At 38.8% G+C, this 26965-nt stretch overlaps 2 protein-coding genes and 1 pseudogene across 6 annotated transcripts in view; 2 read left to right on the top strand and 1 right to left on the bottom strand.

The window, feature by feature from the left end:
- LOC134217493 (alpha-tubulin N-acetyltransferase) overlaps positions 1-14717 on the top strand; it is a 90381-nt gene extending 75664 nt beyond the window's left edge. For all 5 annotated transcript variants that reach the window (XM_062696258.1, XM_062696261.1, XM_062696259.1 and 2 more), the window contains exons 7-8: positions 12429-12472; positions 13282-14717. In XM_062696258.1, the coding sequence (XP_062552242.1) occupies positions 12429-12472; positions 13282-14029 (792 nt within the window). In that variant the 3' untranslated portion in view covers positions 14030-14717. The remainder of the gene's footprint in view (positions 1-12428; positions 12473-13281) is intronic.
- Positions 14718-15973: 1256 nt separating this feature from the next.
- LOC134213942 (putative nuclease HARBI1) lies at positions 15974-17380 on the top strand (annotated as a pseudogene).
- Positions 17381-20837: 3457 nt separating this feature from the next.
- Positions 20838-21944, bottom strand: LOC134208802 (uncharacterized). The gene is made up of 3 exons (XM_062684749.1): positions 21810-21944; positions 21596-21751; positions 20838-21530 (listed from the first exon to the last, which is right to left on the bottom strand). Exons 1-3 carry the CDS (start codon positions 21942-21944, stop codon positions 21456-21458), a joined length of 366 nt encoding a protein of 121 aa, XP_062540733.1. The 3' UTR covers positions 20838-21455.
- Positions 21945-26965: the final 5021 nt, after the last annotated feature.

The raw sequence follows: 26965 nt of genomic DNA on the forward strand, positions 1-26965 counted from the left end.
ATGATGCCCATAAAAGCATAACTGTCTCATATAGATGGGAAATTTGTCAATAGCAAAAGGAAAAATTCGTCCATACCAAGCAATGTGATGTACGATACCAACGAAGCAAATACACCTGTGGAACGATGTGAAATGTTCGCCAAATTATTTGCATCAGTGTTCGAGCCAGTGTAAGCAACAGACCAAAAAGTTTAAAAGCTCTTTCTCATTTGGTCTCGATGGCATCTCATCTGTTGTGTTCTGCCGTTGTGCTGCTGTTTTCGCTGAGCCACTTTCCTCCATTTTAAATCGATCACTGGACGACGGCATTTTCAGGACATTTGTAAACAATTTTATATGTTTCCGGTCTGCAAAAATGATGACAGAAAGGATGTCAAGAACAACAATCGTGGAATAACCAACTTGTATGCAGCGTCAAAGTTATTCGAAATAATTGTCAGTGATGTTATTCTTGGCTAATCGAAAAACCACATCTCTACCGATCGGCCAATTGACTGTCAGTGCTTCCGGTCCCAAAGTGCTCTATTATGACCTTCCATCGTTCAGAACACCCATCATTGTTTGATTACCGTATTAATGGAACCATACTTGAAAAAGTTACGGAGATTATGGATCTTGGAGTTGTGTTGGATCCATAACCGACGTTCAACGCCCATTAAACGTCGATTATTTCCAAGGCAAACCGCCAGCTGGGATTCATATCGAAAATTGTGAAGTGCTTCACTAATCCGCATTGCTTGACGGCCTTGTACTGGTTCGACCTTGTGGAGTTTGTTCCGTTAATATACAAGCAGGAGTCTCCAGAAAAACCTTTTACCTTCGATGGTGCAGCACATGTGACTGACATCCATGTGCAACGACTGCTTCGATTGTTGTTTATTCGAATATTGGTGTCAGGCCTACTTCGATGGTTTCAAAGCCATTGAATATTTACTTATATAGTAAACGGCTAGTGCTATTTCACTGCCACACAGACCTATCGTGGAAACCGCTTCTATTGTCTGGACTCCATATGACGTTTTATGGAACTTGAGAATTGAACGTGTCCAACGGAGTTTTATTCGAATGGCCCTTACCATGGCGTGATCCACTTAATCTTCTGCAGATGCAGATGCCCTCAAAAGAAGGCGAAAGCTGCAGCAAGCGACTTTCGTGGCTATACTACTGTGTGGAGAAGTCCACTCTCCTCGGTTACTCAGGCTACTGGATCTTCGTGCCATTCAAAAACCTCTTCTACAACGATCACTGCTGCAGGATCGATTTCATCGTACGTTCTTTGGACACAACGAACCAGTCTCTGCAATGATCAGGACATTTACAATGATTGAGAAGCTTTTTGACTTTTGCGTAGCACCCGAACGTTTTAAAAATAAGATTAAGAGGTCACTACTATTGTAACCGTTAGGGGAAAGTGGGGCAAGATCGCCATATGGGGAAAAACAGCCAACGTTGATTATGACGTAAGTGAGTATTATATTCACATTATTATCACGAGGGATGGTAACCGATAATGTAAAAGGGCTATACAACTGAAAAACGCACTTTGACAACATCACTTGTTCTTGAAATATTGATTTTAAAATGGTTTATAATGGTTGTAATTTTCTTATAATTTTGTAGATACATAATTTAAGGTTTGAAGCTCAAATTACTCATTTTACAGCACAAATTGATATTTACCAAGGCTTTTATATAACTATAGCCTATCTGCATTAATAATTTGAGGAGATTCACAGTACCTTTGATCGATAGGATATAAATCTTTAAATATACGTCGACTTGGGGCGGTATTGCCAACTGTACTAGGAACAAGATTATCTCCAGGATTAAGAGCCGCCTAACCCTTAAATGCATTTAAAAAATCATCAACATAGTTTCTGGCTGAATCAAAGATAAGTTAAACAACATATATGGTTTTAATCGTAAAAATTAGATTAAGGGAAATTCAGATATTGACGTAGAGACAGAGGTCAACATATTATTATGGAATACGACATTTTCGAGCGAAACATCATTTGAACATAATCCCTAGAAGTGCAAGGAATGTGTCACCCGTTCTAAATAAATTCAGCAAACTTTTAATATAATTTTTGGTCCTCGCTCATCTTGCCCCGAGGGGGTGGCCCTGTCGCCCCATATGATAAGTTTAGGCATCATAAAAAAACCTCTTTAAAAATACTAAAACGTCAATAATCAATGTTTATTCATAATTATGTCAAAGGCAGGTCCTGAAGTACATGCTTTCAGCACCTTGCCTTTTTTGATTGCTTATGCTGATTTTGATCCATATAATTAAATTGAATAAGCGTTCAATAATTGTTTTTTTTTTTTTGAATACCTAAGCTTCAGGGAACTCTTGGAAGACCTATAACATGTGATAATAACATATACAATTTGGGTCTGTGGATTTCTAAGATTATGTATCGTATTTCAATTTGAACAAACATTCCTTTTACGTCATATCCTTTTTAAATCCCCCCAATCTGCTTCTTCATTGGCAGGCCTGGTAGCGGGTCATTTTTAGTGACTTTGTCACTTTTTTCGGGTAGGTCACTAAAAAGTCTCTTTTTTGGATCTCAAGTCATTTAAGTCACTTCTCTCGTAAAAAGTCACTATTTTCAACTATTTTGATCGAAATTAAAATTTAGGGTTTCAAATCCTAGTTTCGTGATGTACATCATTCTAGCATATGGGAACGAAATTTCAAATAATGTAACGCTTTATGTACTTGTCCATGAAGTTGCTTTATAGTAATGTGGATGTTTAAAAATGAACTTCTAAGGCTTAAGCACAAAAGTCGCTTTTAACTTCTTCTTGCCTTCAAATTCCAACTAAAACTTGGCCAACTTAAACTTTTAACTCGGTTATTAGCTTTTCAATAATAATTGAATGGACGGATTCTATGACAGAATAAGATCAAGAATCCAAACATTTTCGAAAGCCTAACTGCAGACATTGCTGATTTTCTAACAAAAAATAGTTTTCCAACAATTTTCCAATTGTGTATTAATGTAATCCCGATGCAAAATTTAACATGTTAAAGTATCTCATTTGGAAATTATTGCTTACTAAAATTCCTGAATTGGGTATAAACAACTCCTTATTTAATTTTAGAGGAGCTTCAAAAGTTTTTCTTTGCATCTTACGTCGAGCCTTGAATCGTAAAAAAAAATATTTGAAATTGTTACTACGCTCGCTGCTTATTTTTCCATTAAGGTGAAACGTTTGTGTTGTGCACACAACGTACAGCAGCTTAAGCGCCACTCTCGGGTAAAAGAAGCCGCTGACGCTTTCTACAGATCCGGATATAAGACTCTGTTTACTAGGTGAGTTTACTAAGTGGCTCAAACAGTCGATTGTCTCTGACAAGCTCAAATTGTAGCGAACCAAGTCACAAATAAGGAAAACGGTATCCGAATGAAATTTAAAAAATCTTAGGGCTGTATACAAGATTGGACCGCTCGACGTAAACTACGTAAAACCAAATATAGTACACTGAACCAATCATTCCGCTCTATATAGAAGAGAAGAAACCATCCCACCAACACTACTACCCAGCTTTAGCAGTCCCTCCCACTCTGTGAGGGACTCCACTGTCTAGCAGCTGGACTACCCCTTTCATACAATCCAGTTTCATAATTGATAATACCTTAAAAGTAGGCAATTACCAAGGATTGGAACACGCTCTGTACACCCAATATTTTTTACATGGTTGGTATTCTTTAATTTCCCGGTTAACCTGATTTTTCACAGTTTTTAAAATACCACCTGAATTGTCTTTGATTTTTTGTGATTTTTTTCATGGGTTTAACTCATAGTTTCATTAACGCTAAAGATCTTAATCGACTAAAACCCACCCGTGTAAAAAAAGAACCGGGAGAGGGGATGCATAAAAGAACTAAAATGTTCAATAGTTTAGCGTTGATAATCAAAAATTTCAATACTGAGCATGAGCAGGATGACCGTACAATTCGTAGTTGCTACTCCGTGATTGACTAGAACCTGCGAAATTACACAGGGAACCAATTGAATGTAGCTTGGGATTTAGCTATCATTCTCAATGTACAAATTTCGGAAACTCATTGCATTTTACTAAGTCAATAACGTCGCCGACCACGTCCTCACGGCCAGAGGCGCATCCACGTTCTAAGTCGTGGGTAGGACAAATAGGAAAAATGTCAGTTTGTGCAACATTTCAGGTGTTGAGAAATATGTACAAATTACAAATAAAAAATTTAAAAAATAAAAAATCTTCACATAATTTATGAAATTTGCATTGATTTTCAGAATAGCTTCTTCAATAAGCATGATTGTACTAGTAGTTGCTAGTTGCTCTTTTAATCAAAACGATGATCAATGTAGGATAAGGAGAAGAAAATTATTTCGACAATCATTGCTACAAGACGGATAGTAATGTATGGGGAGTCGACTAAATACTTCAGTTCTTTTCCACACGGTTTATGAGATTGAGTTCGAAACAGCTAGTTAAAAGAAAAACACATTTTTTTCGCCCGACGGCTGCTGAACACTTTATAAATTAAATTAAATAAGGAAAGAGAAACTCTGGGCAATTATAAGTTACTGTTGTGAATATTGTTCCAGTCATCATGTATATGAAATTGAAGATTTCTATGTTTTGTTCATTCAATCTTTTGAACCTTCTACCTTTGACATTTTTATGGATCGTCGCTTATCCAGGAAATCATATGATCGTCGAATAATCTTTCGGGGAGTACAGGACCCGTCGCAGACCAGATTTTATGCGGACTTAAGGATATTTGTGATTACTTAGTCCTTCCAGATTCCTACAAAGCTTCTTTCCATATATTTCTAATAATTCATTTAAACTAAAAATAAGTTAGACTGCTCAATATCTGATGATATTATATAGACCTAGAAATCAGACCTATCACACACTTAAATCAGTTCACAGATTTCAATGAATTCACGGTGCTCTGTGGGAAAATATTATTTCATTGAAATACTTATTACGCGAAAGTATAAACTCTCTCATATCATGGGTAAATTAAAATGTTGCATCCGAGGACCTAGAACATTTTCAAGTCCTTCTGCCGAAGACACCGCGAATTTCGTTGAAATTCACCGAAATCCCAACAACAGAATTGCTCGGTAGTTATTTCACCGATTTTCTGTGATATTTTCCTTTGTTCTACTGTCAAAGCCACGGAAAATCTGTAAAATTATTTACCAAACAGTTATGCTGTTGACAATTCGGTGATTTTAGGTGTGCAGACAGTATTGCACCTAGCGATTTTAGGTGTGCAGACAGTATTGCAACAAGAGCTTAAAATAATCGAATGTTTTTGATGAAGCCTCTTCCACACTCTCACTTCGTAACATATTCATATTCGGCTGAACATATCAGAATTTATTCAGACTTCGAAAACTATTAAATGTCTGTAAAACTGAACACTTATATAATGTTTTGAACAATTACTCACATAGATCTGACCCCGACGTTCAACTGATGGACACTTTGTTGAAATTCGGGCCGAAGTTGCTTCGTGACGGTGAATATTTTATGCTCTGCTCGGCATAATCATGGGTAGGACAATGCCTTGACTGTCCCACCCACGAAAATTCGTGCGTAGGACATATCGTACTTGTCCTACCCACTTCCGGCGCCACTGCTCACGGTCATCAAGGAAAGGAAGGATTATTACTTCGACTCTCGTTGTTACTAGAGACCTAGTATACCTCTGCATCTCCACAATCGTCTCAGGATAGGATATTGTGTTAGTACTTACTTGATACTTGATGGGCTACAGCTCTTCGATGAACCTACGCCGAATGGAGTATCCTTCTCCACTGGACTCGATCCTGGGCCAATCGCTTCCAGTCGCCCTGAACATTGAGCGCCCTCAGGCCCTCTTCAACTGCAAAAAGCCATCGTGTACGCGGCCTTCCACGAAGCCTGCGGCCTCTTCCGGGTTCTCTACTAAATATTATCTTCGCTTGACGTTCTTCCGGCATACGAACAACGTGACCAGCCCACCGTAGTCTGCCGTGTTGTATAAGCTTAATAATATCCAGCCCTTTATACACCTGGTACAATTCGTGATTCATGCGACGCCGCCAGATACCGTTCTCCTGTTTACCGCCGAGTATTGTCCGCAGCACCTTACGCTCAAACACTCAGAGAGCTCTCCGATCAGCCTCCTTTAACGAGTTGTGTTAGTAAGAAGGGATATATTATCTGGATTCACTTTCTGGTAAGTGATGCGATCTTTGGGATAGGAATAATTTAATGAGAATTAGTACTAGAGTACTAGAACAATTGGAAAGTATCAAAGTGAATTCTAATGGGATTGCATTTTTACAATTTAAATTTGAATGCTATTGGATTCTCCTACCAGGTACACGTCTACTTCACTGCCGCTACCCGACAACAAGCCTCATACATTCGCATCTGTATGAGGCCTGTTCGAAAACAGTGGCCGTATCTGGCATCCGTATGGGGTACATATGAATTCCAATTTATTTTTTACATTTATTTACTGCTACTAAGTAACAGGCAGCTTGTTATAGAAATTCTATATTTAAAATCCTGCTTGCTAGCAATGAGAATTTGATTTGCAAAAAGATTAATCTATATGATTAATGGAATGATCTAATATGAAATGGGAAGGGGCCAGGGATCGAACCCTTGATCTCCTGCTTATGAGGCAGAAGTAGTGGTACAAGGCCACCAAGCCCCCTTTTGATATTCAAAAGTTTCAATACTACTGGCAAATTGGTAAAGAGTTTGCGAATTGATTAATACATAAATCTGTAAAATCCATTGAAAGATAAAGGTCCTATTAATATTACAAATCTAACATAATATCGTGACGGTCCCCAATTATGAAATTTTCGTTTTACACCCTGTATTCGAGCCTTCCCCTTAGACGTACCGTGGAGATGCCATATTCTGCGCATTTAAAAAAAATTGAAATAAAATCATTGTTATCGAGAAACCATAATGATTCATGAATATCTTTATGTAGTAGATCTGTAACCATAATCCCCGGAAGACTATAAATCATGAAAATTTTGATTAAATTGATTAAGAGCATATATTATTAATCGATTTGTAAATTATCATATATGGTTCCTAATTCTGCGCACATATTTTGAAATGTTCCATATTCTGCGCACAATTTTTCTAATTCTGCGCACAGTAATAAAAACTCAGTTTGGGTAATTTTTTGTCCCATAAAATGGTTCTGAGCATTTATACAAATATTTCATTACTTTGCACGTTTTTAGTACCATGTATGTACCCTGAAGTCTATCTGACTACAACGTTTAAACGTTCTTGTACGCTAAGTAAACGAAAAAAACATCCGCTCCAAACCGAACTTTAATATAAGACAACATTCCAGATCAGTTATTGTGTTCATGTCAATGTTCCAGTCACTTTTTTGCCTTCTTGTGTTCTAAAGTTCTCCAATGATGAAAAGGCAATTTTTTATTCCGATCAAATCGGATATTTATATGGAATGGAAATAAATATAATCCAACGTGAATAATAAGAACAGTCCAACATAATTGCCGAAAGTGCTATTTTCACAAATGTCGGAATGCCAGTCCGGCCTAGGAAATATCCGAGTGAGGAATTATGTCGAATTTTCAGGGAAAATTATTCGTGCTAGTCACGTGATATACACATTTAGATTAGATACCTCGAAGTTTCAAAAAACGCATAGTGGAGCTGTGGTGCGCAAGGCCAAGTGGCAAATGTCCCTTGCATCTTTGCGGATATCTATCTATCCGGATATCATTTTGAAATATGTGTTCTTGCCAAAACAGTTGCTACGTCCAATTTGGGTTGACAAGCCAGGCTTATTGTACTTATCCATTCCGCGTGCATAATTACACTGCCAAAAATACCTATATAAGATATATGCTGCCGGTACTTTCATATCAGTCCCATATTGGTTTTTCGCACACTGAGATAATAGCCGATGAAGTTTCAAAACGCATTTTCCATGTAAAACTTTAAAAAATCTAATAAATTCAAACATTTCGCGTTTTGGTTCAAATTTTGCAGAGTCATTCCCCATTCAATGAGTGCTTGTAAAACGATTCAGATCAATGAAAAAATAATTGAATTTTGAGCAATCAGCTTATGTAAATTTTAATGGGACTGGTATGCGGGTACATTCAATATGGGACAAGGTTGGTTTGGTATTTTTTCACATTTCTCCCGAACAAAGTCTCATTTTTTATCATGTTATGAGGAAGTATGATAAAGTTGAATACTATTTACGGAGTTATCTCGAAAGTGACGAAAACCGAAATGGGACTGATATGCGAGTAGCGGCAGTATGTAATATAATCGATATAGAAACACGCATGAATTAAATAATTGCTAATTCGACACCACACATAAAGTTTATTTGGATATATATTTAATAAGTAGTTCGCGTGGAGATTGGTTATGTATGCGCTGATATACGTCATAAGTTAAATCTATGGATTTTTTCCAATAAATATGTGTGAATTTTTAGTAGTGTAGGAACAGAAAGTTAATGTTGTGCCATATTCTGCGCAACATAAATTGCTTTCTATAAGATAGAGAATACACTTTTAAAGCCGATTTTCATGATATTGAAGCAACAAATAATCTGCTTTTGCGCTTCGCTTTAAAAAAAATGATTCCAAATTTTTTTTTGCTCAAATTCGAGACAAAAATGTCTACGTGCGTTTACCGATTTTGTAAACTATTATACAGTATAAGAAAAGTCCAACCCCGTACTGCTTACTGTTTTTAATTAAATTGCTTTCAGAATTTTTGAGAAAATTTTTAAAAACTTCGTATACCGTGGAGATTTTTTCGATTATCAGCGCCAATAGAAATTTCCCTTTTTCTTGAGAAGAGGAAAGCCCATGTCGGTCAATACTTTGTCGTTACAAATGTTCAAAATATATTTTATTATTTCGCAATGCTATTTCTGGAAACAGTTTTATTTTCTAAATGGCAATATTTTCTTCAATTTTTAAAAGTTTTTCAAACCAGCAGTTAGACCTATTTCCGATTAATAGCTTTGTGAGTCGGCATAATTTGATATCTAGCAATGTTTTACATGATTTTCAATCATAAAAAGCATTTTGTTTCACATAGAGGTTGTAGGAAAAACTCATACAAAACATTGTTCCCCATAATAGTGTAAAACTTACAGCAAAATTGTTGTTTAAATTAAAAAAAATAATTCTGTCTAACAATTAGTAAATCATTGCCTAGTTATACAAGTAAATTTTGAACACTTTGTTAATGTATAAACAAGTGTTACTGGTAAAATTATTCCATATCTTATTCATCAAGTTTTCACGCGCCGCGGTGGGTCGGCTTACGCCATTAGCACTGAGATGGCAACCAAAGACATATCCTGTCGTGGTGGTATCACATGTTGACTATTTTTGTTTGGTGCCGCGTTACATATCTAGCATTGACGCACTAATTTACGGCATTTGCATGTGATCCAACGGACATCGTGTCTTGGAGCCTTGAATGGTAGTGCAGTCAGGCAGAGGCCTTTTTCATCAGTGATAATGATGTGAGTTCTCTTCTTTTCGTCAATACTTTTCTGATGCGTTCCCTGTGACGCTGAGTCGTAGCCACGCTTGCATTAAGCTAGCTAGGCATTTATTGAAAATCAAAGTTTTCACGACATTCGTAGGGAATCGACTGCTTGATTCACTGAGTAGAAGTTTTTTTTTAAACTAGGAACGTGGTGCCAGTTTTATTTTGTTATGCCTCTCTTTGAAGAGTAATAATAAAAAATACCACACATTATAATGATGGTATATGAACAATCTTATAACAAGGTTAAAAGACTATTATTCTTCCATTTACTTCCACTATTAACATTTTCGATGATTTTTACAAATAGATAGGCAATAGGCGTGATGCTTTAGTTTGCCACCGAAAAGTGAATCCTATAGCTGACCTTGATTAGAACTTAATAGATAATCACCGTAATTAATCAACGATAAAGATACTTGTTAGAACAGTTTAAAGCTATAGTCAACCTTGACAAAAAAATATTATGGAACAAACTAAGTTCTTTAGCAGTTTCCACTTTTACATGATACAACTTACATTGAGTTTGTAGTGTCGACACAGCTTGAAAATATTGACGAAACAATGACTTAGGTAAACAAAGTGATTTGACGAACGCATAACCTACACTCAGAGCAAACAAAATCAATTAATTTTCATTCTGCATAAATAAAAGTTATAAAATAGAACACTAATACGCAATATTTTTTTTACATTTTCAATGTGGTCACAAAAAGCTAACACATTAAATAACTTATAATTGTACTATATGCCTAAGTGGCCTTTCAAACCACATCAGCTGCTTCCAAGGCAAACAAGAAGACATTGCATTTTAAAAATTGCTTTTAATGACTAGAAAAAAAATTGTACTACAAATCTTGACATTATCATTTTAGCCTTTGATCATTAACTAGTTTGCATTCAATTACATTTTGCATTAGTGTCGAGTCGATTCCAAATCCGAACCTCACTTCACCCCATCCTTATCCTACCCCATGGCGTTCAAGTGGTCTGCAAGGACTCTTCTGCCATTACCATAGAGAGGGCTTTGGATTGACTTGCGCTTTCATTGCCCCACCAAACGCTGCAAAATGAAAATGAAAATGAAAGGTGAGCTATTTGGATGACTCTAATTAATATTTTGCCTTGATTCCTTAAGTCGTAGGTACATGAGTTTTGAGATCTTGAGTTTTTTTTGTCACTATCTGAAAGTCACTACTTGGTCACTTTTTCTGCAAATGGAAGTCACTAGAATTATAAATAAATAAATGAAAGCATTTCCAGCAAAATTCTGAGCAAATATCAGAAGAATGAAGTTTTGAAAAAAAACAAACGCAAGAAAAAGCGCCATGCTCATTCACGCGGCCACCGACTAAAATTGCTCTCGGCGTGACACCGGAAACGCAGCTGCTGTCAAGCAAAGTTACGACAAACGCCCCTGAAGATGTTCGTCCCTCAAGGTGGAAATGGAGTCTGACTGATTGACGGTGTGTTAGTTAAATGAAATTCAAATGCTTTAAGATAAGGAAAGTCTTTCATGTATACTGTATAGCGAAAAATTCCAATCATATGTTGTGCCTAGGTTATTTACCTGCCTCAAAAAGTAATCTTTTTTTTCACTTTCACTCCATGGGCCAAACAGCATTTTTCACTTTCTTCAACAGAACTAGGTCGCTGCTAGATTTCTGCCTCAATTTTACTGCATCACATATGACGGTGGACAATGACCTGCTGCATGCCGTGCCATGTTGGAACGTGTCAATGCCGGAGAGGCCAATCCCTTTCCCATATGAGAACATTCTTCCTATTTAACCAGGTCACATGCTTCAAACTGTATCGCGTATGTCCGTTGAACGAATGTTAATTTTCTCTTCTTCAAAATTACAACGAAATTATGTCACATTTGCCGCATACCATGTAACTTTGACGCTATCGCGTGCATACCGTCGTGTGAGCCGGACCTCTGCTAGCGTCGTGCCATTCTAAAATTTATGAAGCACCCAATTGCATGATATTTGCTCATCAGAGTTTTTTTTTCGCCAGTGTAACGAGCCCATCTTTTAAAATTCAACTACACCACAAGGTCGTCCGCCCTTATTGTAGCTGACGTGCTAATGACGGTATAAAGAAAGCCGCCTGTGTCCACTTATTGCCTTTTGCATACTCTTTCCTTTCAAATATTGATTTGATATGAACCTTAATAAAACCGTCACATAGAAAGTAGGGAAACTTCCGTAAAAAAATTTAAATTGCGAATAACTAAAATAAGGAGATTTTATGGGTGGTATTGTGTGTATCACAACGGTTCAAGTTTTCGAATATTAGAGCATTTCATTAAAAACATTTTGATGATTGATCTTTTTTGATTCATATTCTATCTACATCCATGACTACTAGAACTGATTATACATCATGACCTGTCGTGCAAAACTTTGTTGCTGAAAAGCCCAAAATGATTACACTCTTAGATTCTATCCATCCAATTTGAGAACCTACCTGGCACCTACATATCAATCAAAAAGTGGGTTAAAGTGATTTTGCCTGCCCGTTATTTCTATTTCGCTATGCAAGTTTTAGATTGCCGTGAAGTAATTATTCTGAATGAGCACTCAAGTGCCAGTGTAATCCTCAACTCAAGCAATTCAAGTCGTACTTACAATTGCATGCAATTTAGTTGTTGCGGTTGAGCTTCTGTATTATTATGAGCGTGTCATAATATCACTGCTTGAGGCTTTTGATTTATATCCTTCCGAACCAATCCAAATAATTGCATTTCCCTTGCCTGGATCCGAAGTGAAATTCGTGCCTTTATTGTATGTGATTACTTCCTTAATAACTGTTTTGTGTGTATGCTCTTTTTCAGATAATTCATAACAGCCCCACAACGGTTTCCACGGAGCCCAATAGGTGAGCCATCAAACCATCTTCCACGACATATTGTCTTATTTGCTTGCTGATGTTAGACTTCGTAGGTTTAGAATTTAATTTCGCCAATTTCAATTTATTTCCAGAAATTTTATATAGAGCTTCAACCACCACAAAATCGTATTAGTTTCTATGATTTAAACTGAACAAAAATACACACACCTGACTCCTAACACCGATATAGCTACTAGTGCATACGTATTTGTAGTTTTCTACACTAAGTTTTTGAGTTTTCAGCCGCGCGGCAATGAAATTATGTGATCGACCTATTGCAATCCAGAGATGAGACCCAATGGAGTGTGACATTTTTTTTTCAATGAGGAAATTATGTAATTACTTTTAAGATCTGATCGTCCTTTATTTGAGGTGCTACGAATCTATGTGCAATCGTTATTTTACCAAGTTCGATTAAAAGACGGGCTATTTCTGCAATATCAGGTTGCTCTTGGCAATAAAAACAATAGCTAAATTATTATTTTTCGCGATCGACAATTTTCTTCCGATTTTGTTATTTTTGATTATTTTTTATACTTAATAAACTGCACTGATTTTGTTTCATCAGATTGTTACGAAAATCGAATAAGTTTGGCTTCTTATCTTAAAGGACAAAAATATCACCATCCCAAATAGTCCCACGTAGTTCCGCATTTGTACAGCATGAATATGCATTTGTTTGTATCACTATTCCGTTCGAAACCTTTTATGTAGTAATCTGCCAAGTTCACCATCTATCTGTAGTACTAACCCAGTTCGAACACAACAAAACCTGGTTTGTGACTTTGTGTTTGCAGCACCTCTCCTTCTTCCACTAACAACCATCATGCGCCTCCAGCTACTTCCGCTAACAATAATGACTACGAAAACCATCATCACGATCATGATCATCCCCATCACGACTCGAACGAGTATGACCACCAGCAGGAAACGAACCCGGACCAACAGCCCGGCAGCAACGGTGACGGAGTTGCCGAGGAGGTTCTATCGGCCAACTTGCGGAATCTGTCCATGTCGGAACCGCCCACCGACTTCACCGATTATCACGCCAATCACCATCATCAGCAGCAGCAGGTGAAATTTGCCGACGAATATGCAGACATACCGGAACCGGATGCCGATCCGGATCCATACAGCTTCCACCCGCATCACCTCGAGCTTTCGCAGCACCAGTCTCCCCACCAGGAGATGATGACTAATCGTGAAAATTCTGCTTCTCCTCAATCGATCAGCCAGCAGCAGACGCCGGAGCATCCGGGCCTGAAGAAACCGATCCGGTACTCCAAACAGCACACTGGCCTGAAGAATATGTCCTCCGGGGTAGGCGCCGCCGTTATGCCCTCGGGAAAGATGGAATTCGATCAGGAGGAGAACGAGGGATTCGGATCGGTGAAAATAAACCGTCCGATTGGAAAATCAAGCACTCGGAACAGTCTTTCCGGAGATAATGATAATGAGTCGGTTCACTCGAAGGGTTCCGACAGTAGCCATCTGACCGATCATGGTCATTTCGATCTGAAATTCTACCACAACAAGTTGTGGTAAACCATTCCCAAATGCACTCCATGCAGAATCACGATTTTGTATTGATGTAACATATTAACCAATTGATCTCTAATGAAAAATCTGATACTGAATCTCGTATTTACCAAAAAAAAAACGGAGGCTGCATGCATGATAGTCAGAGTAGCATATCTCTCGCATTTGAAAACTAAAAAACCTGAAGAAAATCCTTAGCCGTATTGTTGTGTAGATGTCGACGCTTGTTGTACCTAGTTGAACTGTTGAGTTACCGTCAGCTCAAATATTTCTGTTTAAATCTTGTTTTACGTTACAAGTGAATAAATATCCGAATTCGTTCTTGTTGATTTTGTTGCAGAAATATTCAGGAAGATTTTCTGAAAGATTACATCATTCACTGAAAAAGGAATGTCGATTAAATTCCAAAAGTTATATTACTAGCACAACTAACGATATTGATGATAACTCCCAGAACTTCGTTTAAACATGATCAAATCTGAATGTGCAATTGAATGTAAACTATACCATTTCGATATTATATGATTATTATACAACGTGAAGGCTAACAAATATAGAACTCGTGCAAATTTTAGTATTAAAACAATAAAACCAAAGAAACCACTTTGATCAATATGTATTATTCGATTTACAGTGCAAAAATTGAATCATGACACATAAATAAAAAGAACAACGTCTGGAAATCAGTAGATAATAGGAGCTTACTTTCACTATAAAAAATATCACATACATTACGATTAAAGCCGAATAGGACAATAAAACTGAAGATCTGCAACTCTCGAATTGATCATGATCAAAAACGACCCATACAAATTCGACGCAACAATATCCCTCCAACCACGACTGCGTACCGCTGGCCAGGTCGTGTCGTATCCAATCCTTCCATCTTACTCGCTGTGCTTCACGCCTTCTTGTTACAAACGAATTTGAAGCGAACATCATGTTAACAGGGTTGCTGTCCGCTATTCCTGCAACATGTCCAGGCCCTCGTAAACTTTTGCTAGTTTCGCAATACATTGGTTCTGATGATGCATTTCAACTTGTTCTACACAGCTGTGCGGTCCCTAACACAAAATGAGCGAAAACAAAGCGAGAATCATCACTTCTGGTTCGGGGCTACCTATCCGATTCTGTTTTTTCGCACTTGTATACAAGTTTGGTTTTCATGCCTTGTTATGATTGTGAACAGTTTTTGCCTTTCAACTCAACCCTCTTTTAACGGCAGTTTTTTTATACGTAACTTCGTTTTATGGCCTTCTTTTTGCGGCACATGACGTAAAAAGAATTTGAAACATTATTGACATTGTATTTCACGACTAACATTGTTATCAGCCGTTAGCAAGGATCCGTGGTAGTCGAATTCCTCGACCACCTCGAAGGTATCCCCGTCTATCGTAAAACTGCTTCCCATCTTTCGTCTAATGTTTTGGAAATTACCTAGTGAAAGCAGTAGTGCTGTCCAATGAGCAGCTCGAAGTAGCTCGAAGTTGTTCCTGTCACGCTCATGCCCGTTTGTTGACAAAAAAGAACGAGCAGGACGGGAACAACTTCGAGCTACTTCGAGCTGCTCATTGGACAGCATTAGTCTAAACTGAATCGAAAGGCCAAATTGGGTCACAGTTCAGAACCGTTCACCAAACAACCATCAAAAAAATTTTACATGTAATTCAAACAGCTACATATTTTGAACCTTGTTCCACGAAAACGCCTAATACTGGTACTTATTATCGTTGTCACTTTCACGTTCACTTGCACTCCATACACACATCACTTCACCTTGTTAGACCTATTATCGTTGTCACGTACAGTGAAGTGATCAAAATGAACTCCGTGAAGTGACAGCGACAGTGATGTGATGTTCAGAATAGCCCTGAAGCAGTGACATTCGACATCGGCTACATGAGCTGTCATTTCTTTAGCTGATGTTTTGACTTGAATAATGATTAAAAGTTCAACTTTGTGGAAATTATTTTTCAATAATGAGTGTAGAATTGTGGTTCGAAACCGACAGTGAGGACGAGGAGGATTATGCTAACCTGGCAGCAGAACGTAGGCGGATCAGGGATAACTCGAATCCGCTTGATCAAACAGAAAAATCGTAAGTTTTGAAAATACTTTGTTAGCTTAATCGGAAGTGTACATTGAAACTCATCCCCCAGATTCATCCGACTGTTCAGAGTTTCAAAGGATATTTCTGTATACCTTCTGGAAATCATTACTGCAAAAATCAACCCAGTTCAATTGTCCACGTCTGTTTCTCCAACGGTCATGTTAGCGGCATCGTTGAGATTTTTTGCAGAAGGTAATTACCAGAAAGGTGTGGGAAACGACCGATACATTGGCTTGGCACAACCAACAATGTCAAAAGTGCTGCAAATTGTATTGGACATCATTGAAAATGAAGTGTGTCCTACTGTTATCCAGTTTCCGTCCGAAGATCGAGAAACAAATGCCATTAAACTGGCGTTCTACCAGAAAACTGGATTTCAGGAGTAATTGGATGCATAGATGGAACCCACATAAGCATCATCCCACCGGCTCGCGATAAACATCTGTATTATAATCGGAAAGGATTTCACAGTCTGAATGTTTTGTTGGTAAGTTGAATCAATGCTTTAGACCTCATTCTCTCATGCTAATATTTGCAAATTTTACAGGTTTGTGATAATAACTTAATGATCCGCTATCTCGATGCTAATCATCCAGGATCCTCCCACGATTCTTTTGTATGGAACGGCAGTTCATTAAATCAGCTGTTATTACAAAGGTACAACAACGGGGAGAGGAGCTCCTGATTACTCGGTAATAAATTAGTTATTGAATATATTGAAATGGATACAAAACTATCTAATCGTAACGCACAACGTAAATAATGTAATGTTTGTGAAATTAAATCTATAATTTAATAATTACAGGTGATGCTGGTTACCCTTTGAAACCATTTCTCATAACACCTTTCCGTACAGGTGCCAATACCACCGAACGACACACTAGGTTCAATGACATACATTCCAAAACCCGAATCACCGTGGAACGGTCCATTGGAGTGGCCAAGAATACGTTCCGGTGTTTATTAGGAGCAAGACAACTTCATTATACACCTGAAAAAGCCACACAGATTATCAACGTTTGTGTTGCCCTACATAATCTCCGCATTCAACATAAAATGGATTACGACGAACCGGAATTAGCAGATGAAGGAGAAGATTTAGATTTGCGTGATGTTAACGGAAATCAAAATGAGGGAGTAAGAATCAGAGAACAAATTTTGAATAACATTTTGTGAACTGCCTTGTTGTTGCTGCTTCTTGAATACAAACAAAAAAGGATAAAATTAAAACTAATTATTCAACCATACATATTTCGAGTCCAATCATTATATTCTGAGGGAGATGTCTGGCGTAACATGTTAAAAGGGTCTATCTATATTTTGTAAACAAAAATTTCAATACACTCACCAATCCAAACCAACATTACCTGCAGGAAAAGAGAACTCTGATCTGTTAGTTTGTACTGGTGGATTGAAATAAGCTCTCCATTGACATACACAATTTTGTTCATAAAGATAACATAGTCCTTTTTAAATATCATGCCAGATGTAGACTATTTATTCTACATCCACGGGAGTCCTCATCGCTATCCCTATAATAGCGCCCCTACTTTTAGAATAGCATCGCTCCTTCCGATCGTTGGTTTCTTGTTCGGCGTAATATTTATATTTATTCAGTCTATGCCCCGAGTGGCCTCTGCAGTACATAACAGTCGTCTACGTTCAGCACGGTCCATGGCTGTAAGTCGCCAACCACACCGTCTACGGAGGGTCCGTCCACCTTGCTAGTTGCTCACTTCGCTTTCTTGTGCGGGATCGTTGTCGGAAACCATTTTCACCGGATTATTATCCGACATTCTGACTACTTGCCTGGCCCGTCGTAGTCTTCCGATATTTGCGGTTAGTACCAAGGTTCTCCCAACAGCTGATGCATCTCGTGGTTCATTCGCCTCCTCCATGAAGCGTATCGTCCCTTCTGCATCCCGTCATAGATAGCTCGCAAAACTTTCCATTCGAAGACTTCAAGTGCGCCTTGGTTCTCCACGAGCATTGTCCAGGTGTGTTTGCAGAGGACTACCTGTCTAATGAGCGTTTTGTAGATAGCAGTCTTCAAGGTGCAGCCCCGCGCAAATGTTTATCCGTGCTGCCGCACTCGAATGAACATTCGCTTCGGGCTCGAACGTGCACTCGTAAAAATGAGCATGAACTCGAGCGTAGGCTGGATGCTCATGTTTTGCACCGCGCTCACAGCGGCGCTCGAACATTGATGTTTTCAGCGCGGCTGTGAGCGCCGCTTTGAGCACGGTACATAACATCGGTTACAATCAAAATCAACAGACATTGCTTGGTTGGCTAGGCTTAGCATATTTGTGTTGAATCTCTAGTTCTCATATAATTGAATTTCAATGGTTCGATGATACTTTGTTAGTAAAAGTAAAAAGGAACTTATTTATCTTCTTATTATGCGCGTAGATATTTGAAATATCCTCAATGACAGAGTAAAAGGACATTCTACGAAAAACATAAGCATAAGGAAAGTCCAACCCCGTACTTCTAACCATTTTTAATTGAATATATTTTAGACTTGTTGAGAAGAGTTTCAAAAATTCTTTCGGTTGCTTTCCTATGCCGCTCAAGTTTACGATATTGGAGGACGATTTGGTAATCCGTGATTTTTTTACCTTCAGTCATTATCAAAGTACATCATCAGAAACCATGTTCGAATAATCAAATATGGATCGTATATTTTGTGTATAAAAGGTACCTATCGCAGAACCCGAAATTTATAGAATTTTACGTAATGTGACTAAGTTGTCCGGCACTGAGGGATTTCTCTCTACTTGGGATGGAAATGTGTGTACATATTTTGGCAATGCGATAATCAACAATGAAGTATTTAATTCACGATTATATAAGCCTCCATGTGAAATCGGAATTATTGAACAACTAATGCATAAATTTTAACTCACGTACTTTACTATGTATCTACCTACTATAGAAAAAAACAATTCTATATCACCTGTCATAAGACGAGTTTAAACAATCCCATTGAATTCCACCACTTAATTGTATCCTGACAGATACGTATTTCGACCTCAACAGTAAGGTCGTCTTCAGTGTCTCGTACTTGACTCGACGTCGAGTCAAGTACGAGACACTGAAGACGACCTTACTGTTGAGGTCGAAATACGTATCTGTCAGGATACAATTAAGTGGTGGAATTCAATGGGATTGTTTAAACTCGTCTTATGACAGGTGAAAACATTCCACTAAAAAGCTCAAAATAATTTTCTTATCACAATTCTATATGTTCAACACAATTTGTTGAGGGTTTGTGGAAAACAAAATAAGTTGACACACAGTTTACAACATCGAAACATTTCTTCTTCAGTGGATCTACATTTCAACTACAACTTGACCTGTTTTGAACTAAGTGTTCCCTATTAGCATTTAAAGGAACCGTTATAATTGAGGCTTTTCTATGCCTGCCATTGTATACATGTGTTTTGTGTATCTTATGTAGAAAACACAATTAATATACTATGTCCAGGGCGTCGAAAATGTTTCCTTCACGAAAACACTCTAGACTGGACCCAAACATGCTAGTGGTAATCAATTAACTAATCCGTTTATTGTACACTTTTTATGTTTTTATTTTTTTAGGAAGATTTTATATTTCATTTGCTTCCCCAATTGAGTTTCATTCTTTTAATAAAGCTGGATAGAAACAATAATGTTATGTACCATCTTTGCTAACACTCTAAATTTTCATGTTAAAGTTAGTTTGCTTCACGTTTTGGATTATTTTCTACAATAAAACATAACACGCTTGCTTTTCGCATACTAAAGGGCCACGCAGAATGGGTACTTTTGCGAACGTCCCGTTTGATGCACGCAAATGCAAATGCTGAAAGCACAACTTGTTTTCATCTACCAACTCCGATTCATCTTTTTTTGCTATGCCGCTTAACTATGGCGAATGCGAAACGTGCCGCATAATCGTAAAGCATCGCGCTCGGCCCAAAACCTATTCTCACAGCCTCAGTTCTCAGCCTAAGCACACAGTCTGAGCACACAGCATGCTGGATGAGCACACAGCCTGAACACACAGCCCAAGTTTTGAACTTGAGCTCGAGCCTGAGCTGAGCCGCACCGCGTTCATTTTTCGCACCCATGTTCGATGCTGATGGTGAACACGAGCTTGAAGGAGAACGCGCGCTCGGGATGAACATGAACTTGCAAAAACTGCACTCAAGCTCAGCGCCGCTCATGTTTTCGTGAAGACTGGTAGATAGTCAGTTTGATACGGCGGCGATTATTCTTCGATTGGAGCGTTTTGTGGAGTCCTTACGTGAATGGTTTAACTTCTCATAGAATCTTCGTGCATTATTCCTGCTGGCGTTTTTTCCTTCGGATAATTGAGTTTTATCAAGTTTATTTTCATGATCATTCTAGATATAACTGGAGTGGTTTTGGATCTACACGTATAAATAAAAACACGTCAGCATTTATGATATGATACATACTCCCAGTGATACAAAGATCAGAATTCAATTCGTTTTTGCATCAACGTCATAGAAATCTGTGATTTATTTTAAGCGTGTAAATAATGTTCTTGGCCCGGAAACGTGGATAGGAAACGAGATAGGAATACGCCGTTCAGAGCAGTATAAAATATCGGAGAAAATACTAAATAATAAAATAATAATAGTATATTTTTTTAAATTCTTTATTAAAATGTTTTTTAGTATTTTAGAGAGTTCATAACTGAATAAATATAGTAAGGAATAGTACTAAATATTACAGTGAGTATGAAAAAGTTTTCAGCGTTCTCATTTTTATTTTTATGTCTTCAAAACAATGACGTTAAAATACTAATTGCTTAAATTAAATTATTACAGAAAAAGGAGAACAATAACAAAGCAAGAAGTAATCTACTCATCGTCACTTTCGTCTCTAACTTCAGGTATCTCAGACTTTCGTCTCATCTCAAAGTCGAGCTTCTGCTTTTATATTGCAGCATCTGCAACTGGTAATCTAGCTGCTGATTTCTATTCTTCTCCTTATCCAGGATCATCTGCTTTTTGAATCGAAATTTTTCCTCTTCCAGCTCAAATCGGTTTGTTTCAAGCGCAAATCGCTTCTCGTGCAAATCGTACGATTTACGCGCATATCGTGCGCAATCCGATACATGGCGTTTTATCTTGCAGAGATCGTCAGTCTGCTTTTCGAGGAGAGCTTTTCGGAAATTACGTTTGGTTGTTCGTCCACGTCCACGTCCTCGTCCATTCGACTGACCTCTTGGCTCATCTTCCCGAGCTGCATTGTCCCGTGTAGGCTCCTCGTCTTCTATAGCCTGCGGCTCGCCAGCTGATACTTCGGCTAGGTTTTGGTTTTCATCCATTCCAGATGAACCGGGTGCTTGACCGGATGCCAACTGCGTACCGAAAACAGACCCTAAATTTATTAGAAAAGAGATTATTAGATATGTTAATAAATTATGAAATATTCTATTATATTACCATTATGACTGCTCTCTCCAGCGAAAGGAGGCGAATTATGGTTTCTTCCAGATCGTTGAAAGAATGCAGGCTATTTGGCCCACCTCCAGTGGCCGTCAGCTCGGTCTTGTTGTGCTGCAACTTTCGTCTCAGTTGCAATTTTTTGTCATTCCAAACCTATTATAAGATAAACAAAATTGCCGGTCCAAAATTTCAGCAAAATATAAGCAAATACCTTTTGCCAGGCTGCAACGGAACGATTTGGAGGGCCCAAACTGTTCAAGGAATCCGTTATCTTCCACCATAGGGAAGTAACCAAATCCCGCGCTACGAATTTGCTTCCTCTAGCCAGCTCGGGATTTTCCTCCATGAAGGACACAAACCAAGCAAACTGGAATTTGTTTGTCTTTTTATAATAATTTCAATAATTAAAAATTTAAGTATATTTGCTTAACAATCATTTTTCAACTTACTCCATTATATGCGACTGCTTTTCACGTTTGAAAACGAAGGTGACAACTTTCCACGGTACATGTCATTTTTTTCGCTAAAATGCGGGTGACGTGGCAACCATAATAGCCCCGAGTTCATCCAGTTGTCACTTTGGATGAACTTTTTTGTTTTTCATCACTTGGGTGATTCCCGTAGTAGGGGTGTGCTCATTCCACTTCGTTTTCACCGTGAAGTGACGTTCGTAATAAGGACCACTATCTTTGTTGATTCAAGACGGCCTTCCATAGCATCTACATCGTCTCCGAACAACACCACATCTAAAGCTAAATTAATTAATCCATAATATGATTATCCTTCTGGAGGAACACGAGCTCGTCGAGTGTGTTCGGACGAATGCCAATGAGATTGATGAACTGATGGAAGCACCAGGGGATACAGCCGAAATCAAGAAGAGGAAAGAAGTGGAACGGCAGAAACGGTCTAAGCTCATTCACGACTCGCAGCTTGAATACATTCAAGATAAACATTCCCCGAAGGATGTCTGCCCAACTAACAATTTTGGTGCTAAAAGCTTCAACTTTTAGCCTTTGGCTGTATAATATTTGAATAAAAGCAGCCAATGCTGAATAAAAGAAAAAAACATCCGCAAATAATCCCTTAAACTTCAACTCGACTATTACCCAAATATCTATCAGCTAGTCAGTGTGCCGAATATATTTAATCTTTTATCGTTTATGCAGCTTTCATATAGTCATAAAACAGCTCTGTCTGAATTAGCAACAAAGCTTATCGGTTAAGAGCTCATGTATGTAACCGAGTTGCTTGTAAGCAGCTTCCCATATTACGGTGAGTAGCATTCACAATGAAAACGTTTTGGCTGTTGTTACAGCACTAACAATATAGCGTAATGGCGCTATAAATGAACTGACGAAGCTTTTAGGCAACTTCTGTATCTTTGAAGATTACACAACGTTTAAGTAAACCTTATACTGCTTCTTTAATAGCATATCAGTATGGAACGTCAAAACCGCTATGTTTACATTTGATTTTTGTTGCCGGAGCTGTGTATGAGCTATTGATTTCTGTAATGCAGCTACAAAGGTATTCACCTGCTTTATAGCAACTGAAAAAGCGCTGTCATTAATGCTAGCAGATAGCGTAAGAGAACAAGCCATTTAGAAGCGATATTTCTGTTGACGGCTACTGTTAAACGATTAGCAGCAAAGTAGCATCTGTACAGATCGAGAAAATGTTGCCTAAAAACAATTTCAGCGATTGATGATGGATAAAAGTTAGCCAACAGAACATGCTGATAGATGTTTGAATAATGGTTGAAATAATGCTGAAAGCATAATTTTTAAGCTTATGTACTGAAAGCAGCATGTAGGCCTCTTTCTAACGTTTATACAGCATGAATCTGAAAATTGCGTTAGTAAAACAACCTATAGGGTATGCGAAGAAGCACATCCATAATTATCTTTGTTATTTACCTATGTCAAAGTGACGGTGATGACAGAGCAGCGGCCATTAAATCAGGAGATCAGGAGTTCGAATCTAGGTAGCAACAAAATTGATATTTGAGTTTTCACAAAAAAAAACATTGAATAAACTCCGAAATTTACTCTCCTCTCAAATAATATTTAATCAAATTGAATTCAGTGGCTGTATAAAACTTATTTAACAGATTCAAAAAATCTGAATAAGCGCCATTGAAGCGAATTATATTACTAAATGGTTTAGTAAAGATTGAGAAAAAATTGTGTAACATGCTGTAAAGTAGTTGTGCAGACACGTCAAAAATAGCTGAATAGATTCGCCAGATTTGCTGGTAAAAGCATTGAATAGAAGTTCTTGATCATATGTATAGCACAAATATTCAGCTTGAAGCCGTATAGACGAGTTGAAATAACATTTACATTGACATTAAATGTTAGTTGGGTGGGATGCCCTGCAGCAAGTTTTCGAACGTCGGAGTATAGCTAGTCGAATGCACCTCAACCGGAGGATGCTATCTCTCCGTTTCGACGGCGGAAGTTTGCAATTCCTGCTGTTCGATAAACTTGTCCGCGAGTACCGCTCGACTGGTGCAGAGCTGGAAAAAGTTAATGTTATCTGCCATCTACTGTTGACACTAGGGCCATCGTATGCTGCTGTAATAACGGCACTCGAAACTATGTCAGAAGAACAACTTTGCATTGAATTTGTGAAGTGTCGACTACTGGACGAGGTGACGAAACGGAAAGGAGTAGATTCATTTTCCCTCACCAACGAACAGACTGCTTTTTTCGGATCGAAGCAGCAGTTACCAAAGAAAACATTTAAATGTTTTGGCTGCAAGAAGGAAGGGCATAAGATATCAGATTGCCCGATCCGGAAGGAGAAAAGGAAGACGGAGGAAAGAAAGCCCAAGGCGCACCTTGCCATCAGTAAAGGTGACGTGTGTTTCGTAGGTGTGAGCAAAGGAAAAGAAGAAGCAGTGAAGTCGGATCGAATACAGTGGTATATTGATTCTGCCTGCTCAGATCACCTGGTTAACGACAAGACGCTTTTCGAAGAGTTAAAACCTTTGCGAAAACCAGTGGAAATAGTGATTGCGAAAGGCGGCGAGACGATCGTGGTCATGTATTCCGGCACTACGATGCAGATGAAGCAGGTATGCGTGTTATGCATGTTGGGGGAAGGTAAAAATTAATCGTGGATCGGAAGTTGTGGCATGCGGTTTTCGTATTGGGAAATTATACCAGCTCGATTTTTGGAAAGTCGATCGCGTCACAAGTGAGCCGATGCGGTCGTGTTCCAATGCAAATGGAGCTATGGCATCGTCGTTCCGGATTTTTGGCGAAATGATCCGGCTATGTGGTTTGCACAAGCCGAAGCGCAGTTCGTGTTATCCGGAGTGGTAGCTGATGAAACAAAATATTATCACATTATCAACAAAATTGACCAATCCGTAATATGCCACATTGCGGATCTGGTTCAAAACCCTCCGGCAGCGAATAAATATAAAGCAGTGAAGGATCGTCTCATCGCCCGCTTCGAGATCTCCGCCCAAGGAAGATTGGAACGATTATTGAATGCTTGCGACCTGGGGGATATGCGTCCAACACATCTGCTGGCCCGAATGCAGGAATTAGCCGGCGGATTGCACATCAACGACGATGTCATGAAAGTGCTCTTTCTACAACGGATGCCCGAACGAATCAAACCTGTGTTGACAATAAGCGAGGATGCCCTTCCGAAAATCGCAGAAATGGCAGACAAAATGTTGGCATCGTCAAATTCTGGCACAATACCAGGACTGGAACTAAGTTCCCTACAAGATCAGATCGCTGCGCTTACTGCCGAAGTTCGACGTTTGAAAACCGGTGTATCACGTAGCCGTTCATCATCACGGATTCGCCGAGAATCAAATGAAACGTTCTGCTGGTATCACCGAAAATACGGAAGAAATGCGCACCAGTGTCGTGAACCCTGCTCGTTTGCTGGTTCAAAAAACTAGATTGGTGTCCACCTCAAGCGGCAACAGTGGACACACCTTCCGAAAGTCGCCGTTTACACATCTTTGACCACACCAGTAACTGCCGGTTCTTAATAGACACTGGCTCAGATGTTTCTATCATTCCCGCTACAAGAAAAGAACGTATGAAAAGTCCCACGTCTTTCCGACTTCATGCTGCAAATGGAACAAGCATCAAAACATACGAATCCCGATTTGTTGCCACAGATTTAGGTTTGCGACGTCGCTTCTGTTGGAATTTTGTGATTGCTGACGTAAATACAGCAATTATTGGTGCCGATTTCCTCGCATTCTTTGGCATTCTCGTTGATCTCAAGAATCAAGAATCAGAAAATTCACTCAATTTGTGGGTTGGATGCTGCCTGCGTGTATGGAGTAACAACAATAAATAATGATCATCCTTTTCGAGACCTGCTGTTGGAGTACCGTGAAATTACACTACCATCGACGATGCGAGCAGCAGTGAAGGAACGCGAGGTAAAACATCACATAATTACCAAGGGTCCGCCAGTCGCTTCTAAAGCACGTCGGTTGGCTCCGGATAAACTAGACGCTGCAAAGAGAGAATTTCAAGTGATGTCGGAATTGGGCTTGTGTCGACCGTCAAGTAGTCCCTGGGCAAGTCCATTACATTGCGTACCCAAAAAGAACGAACAGTGGCGTTTTGTAGGTGATTACCGTGCGTTGAATAAGGTAACCGTGCCGGATCGTTACCCTGTGCCACATATTCACGATCTGCTAAATGCATTTCAGGGAAAACGAATCTTCACCACGATCGATCTCGAACGCGCCTACCATCAAGTACCGGTACACGACGACGACATCGCAAAAACAGCAGTAATCACGCCGTTCGGTCTATTCGAGTTTTTAACGATGCAGAACGGTCTGTGCAACGCTTCGCAGACGTTCCAACGGTACATGCACCAGCTATTTGGGAACGTCCACAAATTACGTAACGCTTAGAGGGGGGAGGGGGGGTTGAGTAAAGTGTGACGATCCATACAAAATTTTCAGAAGCTTCATACAAAAAGTGTGACATAGGGGGGAGGGGGGGTTGAAAAAGTCCAATTTTTGCGTTACGTAATTAATGGATCTTCCCTTTAGAGATCTGGATTTTGTCATAACTTTCATTGATGACATATGCATTGCTTCAGCGTCGGAGGAGGAACACCGAGAGCATGTCCGCATCGTTTTCGAACGTTTGCGGAAGAATGGTTTAGTTATCAACCTCTCGAAATGTAATTTTGCCCAACTTCAAGTAGAATTTCTTGGATACCTGATAAATTGTGATGGGATTCTACCTCTTCCGGATCGAGTACAAACAATTCGTAAATTTGAGCTGCCTTCAACCGTTAAACAACTCCGCCGATTTATTGCACTAGTTAATGGTTATAAGCGATCCATTCCTCGAGCCAGTTATC

This window comes from Armigeres subalbatus, chromosome 2 (genome assembly GCF_024139115.2).
Source record: "Armigeres subalbatus isolate Guangzhou_Male chromosome 2, GZ_Asu_2, whole genome shotgun sequence".
Taxonomy (NCBI): Eukaryota; Metazoa; Arthropoda; class Insecta; order Diptera; family Culicidae; genus Armigeres; species Armigeres subalbatus.